The sequence below is a fragment of the Priapulus caudatus genome, unplaced genomic scaffold, assembly GCF_000485595.1.
Source record: "Priapulus caudatus unplaced genomic scaffold, Priapulus_caudatus-5.0.1 Scaffold1175, whole genome shotgun sequence".
Classification (NCBI taxonomy): domain Eukaryota; kingdom Metazoa; phylum Priapulida; class Priapulimorpha; order Priapulimorphida; family Priapulidae; genus Priapulus; species Priapulus caudatus.
In genome coordinates this window covers 7,706-9,446 of record NW_014578236.1, presented here as the reverse complement: position 1 = coordinate 9,446, position 1,741 = coordinate 7,706, and the positions used below count along the sequence as shown (strand labels likewise).

The following is a 1,741-nucleotide window of genomic DNA, read 5'->3' as shown; positions in this document are numbered from 1 at the left end:
AGACTGTCCTGAACCAGTTCGAAAGTGTGGACGTAACAGGAAACCACCTGTACGATTTAGTGACTATGTGTAAGACCTCCCATAACGGTCGTAATTCAATAGAGTATACTGATGTTCGTTTAGTTCAATGGTGGTCGTTTATAGTTATGCATTCTAGTACGATCTTGTAAGGGAGGGAGATGTAAGATAATTGCAAAACGTTAAAGTATGTTTATTCTTTGCACGCCTAAGAGGTGGCGCCACTAGTAGAGGAAAAGAGACTTATGGTGGGACTCTAAACGATACACGCTGTTTGACAGTGTTGTAACTGCGTCTGTGTGATTCAAGTTTATATTAATAATATATTATGTAACAAGTAAGACAGTCGTTGGAATCTTTATTTTAATGTCTCAAGAACACGAGATATCTAACAGAAACTAACTGCCAGAAATATGTAGAGGAAATTAAGTCGGACTCTGCATGAACTACACGCCAGGCTACCACAGTGACAATTGGCGTCGCCACTCAGCCAGACTTAAGAGATGGAAACGTCCTAAAGAGATAAGAGATAGAAACGTCCTATCGATATTCCAAACGTTTGAGGCAAAAATCTTTCATCGCTACCATTGACTTTACTGTTTCGAAAAAAAGCGTGCCTTGACTTTTTGTTTAAATTTATGGTATGGCTTGTTGTTTATGTTTTATGTATAGGTGACTTTTACATTGGAACTGCAGTGGAAATAGTAAAAAAACTGGTGCAGTATTCAGTATTTAGCTATTTCAAAGCAAATATCGCAGCACATTCTATGATGTGAAATGTATAAATGTACATATGTTTGCCTCAACAATCGGCTGCTAGAAGTGAGAGCATCCAGTGACTACTGGCAGCACCAATCGGCAGGTTGTAGCAGATAGCAAACATAATGAAAGCCCAAATTTCCACTTCAGTAAAACTCACAGGCTAATGTTAATGCTAATATCGCACTTACAACCAATGTTAATATTACAAGAATAGTGTTGACAGAAACGCATCACGGCTACAATAGAACTCACGATAACAAAACTTGATAATTTGCCGTCACGGGGCTGCTGATTGGTCAGGAATCGATTTATGCAAATTATGATAGTTAATCACATAGAAATAATACCCGATAAAAAACGACACGATCTTGTCTCTATTCCGCACAGCACCAAGACGCGAGCATCATGACTTACCAAATTATCGAAAACAATCACTTCTTGTAAATGTTTGTTTTGGTACATGAACGGTAGATAATAATTGTTTCTGACGTGTTTTTGATGAAAAACATAGGTTTAACTAACGAATATAAAATATAATATCACTATAATTTCAGTTCTTTGTGTAATTGCATTCTTTACGAAATGGTCTGGGATCTCTTACAGTCTTATGGAATACTGGAACACTTGCTAGGATTTTGCATTCTCGTATAACATTACGATGTTTCTGTCAGCGTGTGTTAAATGTTTCAGTTATGTGTCAAAGTTAATGGTAAGACTAACTTTGTTTCTGACAACGAGCCCCAGGTCTAGAATACAATGTGACAATCTGTAGCAATCACACTCACCTCAGAAGCAAGCACCTCGGCACTAGTGTCAGAGTTATAGGGAACTGGGTCTCCTATGAATGTCCTGATGATGAAAATTGTAAAGCAGCAATATATTATAATGCATATAACATCTCTCTCTCTCTCTCTCTCTCTCTCTCTCTCTCTAAAAACATAGTGGCAGTCTTGTCACAGAT

The 1,741-nt window shown here is 37.7% G+C and overlaps 1 protein-coding gene across 1 annotated transcript in view; it reads right to left on the bottom strand.

Annotated features, from left to right (window-relative positions):
- Positions 1–514: 514 nt before the first annotated feature.
- The window catches only part of LOC106815683 (transmembrane protein 68-like), an 8,091-nt gene continuing 6,864 nt past the window's right edge, over positions 515–1,741 (bottom strand). Inside the window, exon 10 of the mRNA XM_014820183.1 lies at positions 515–532. Within this exon, the coding sequence (XP_014675669.1) occupies positions 515–532 (18 nt within the window). The remainder of the gene's footprint in view (positions 533–1,741) is intronic.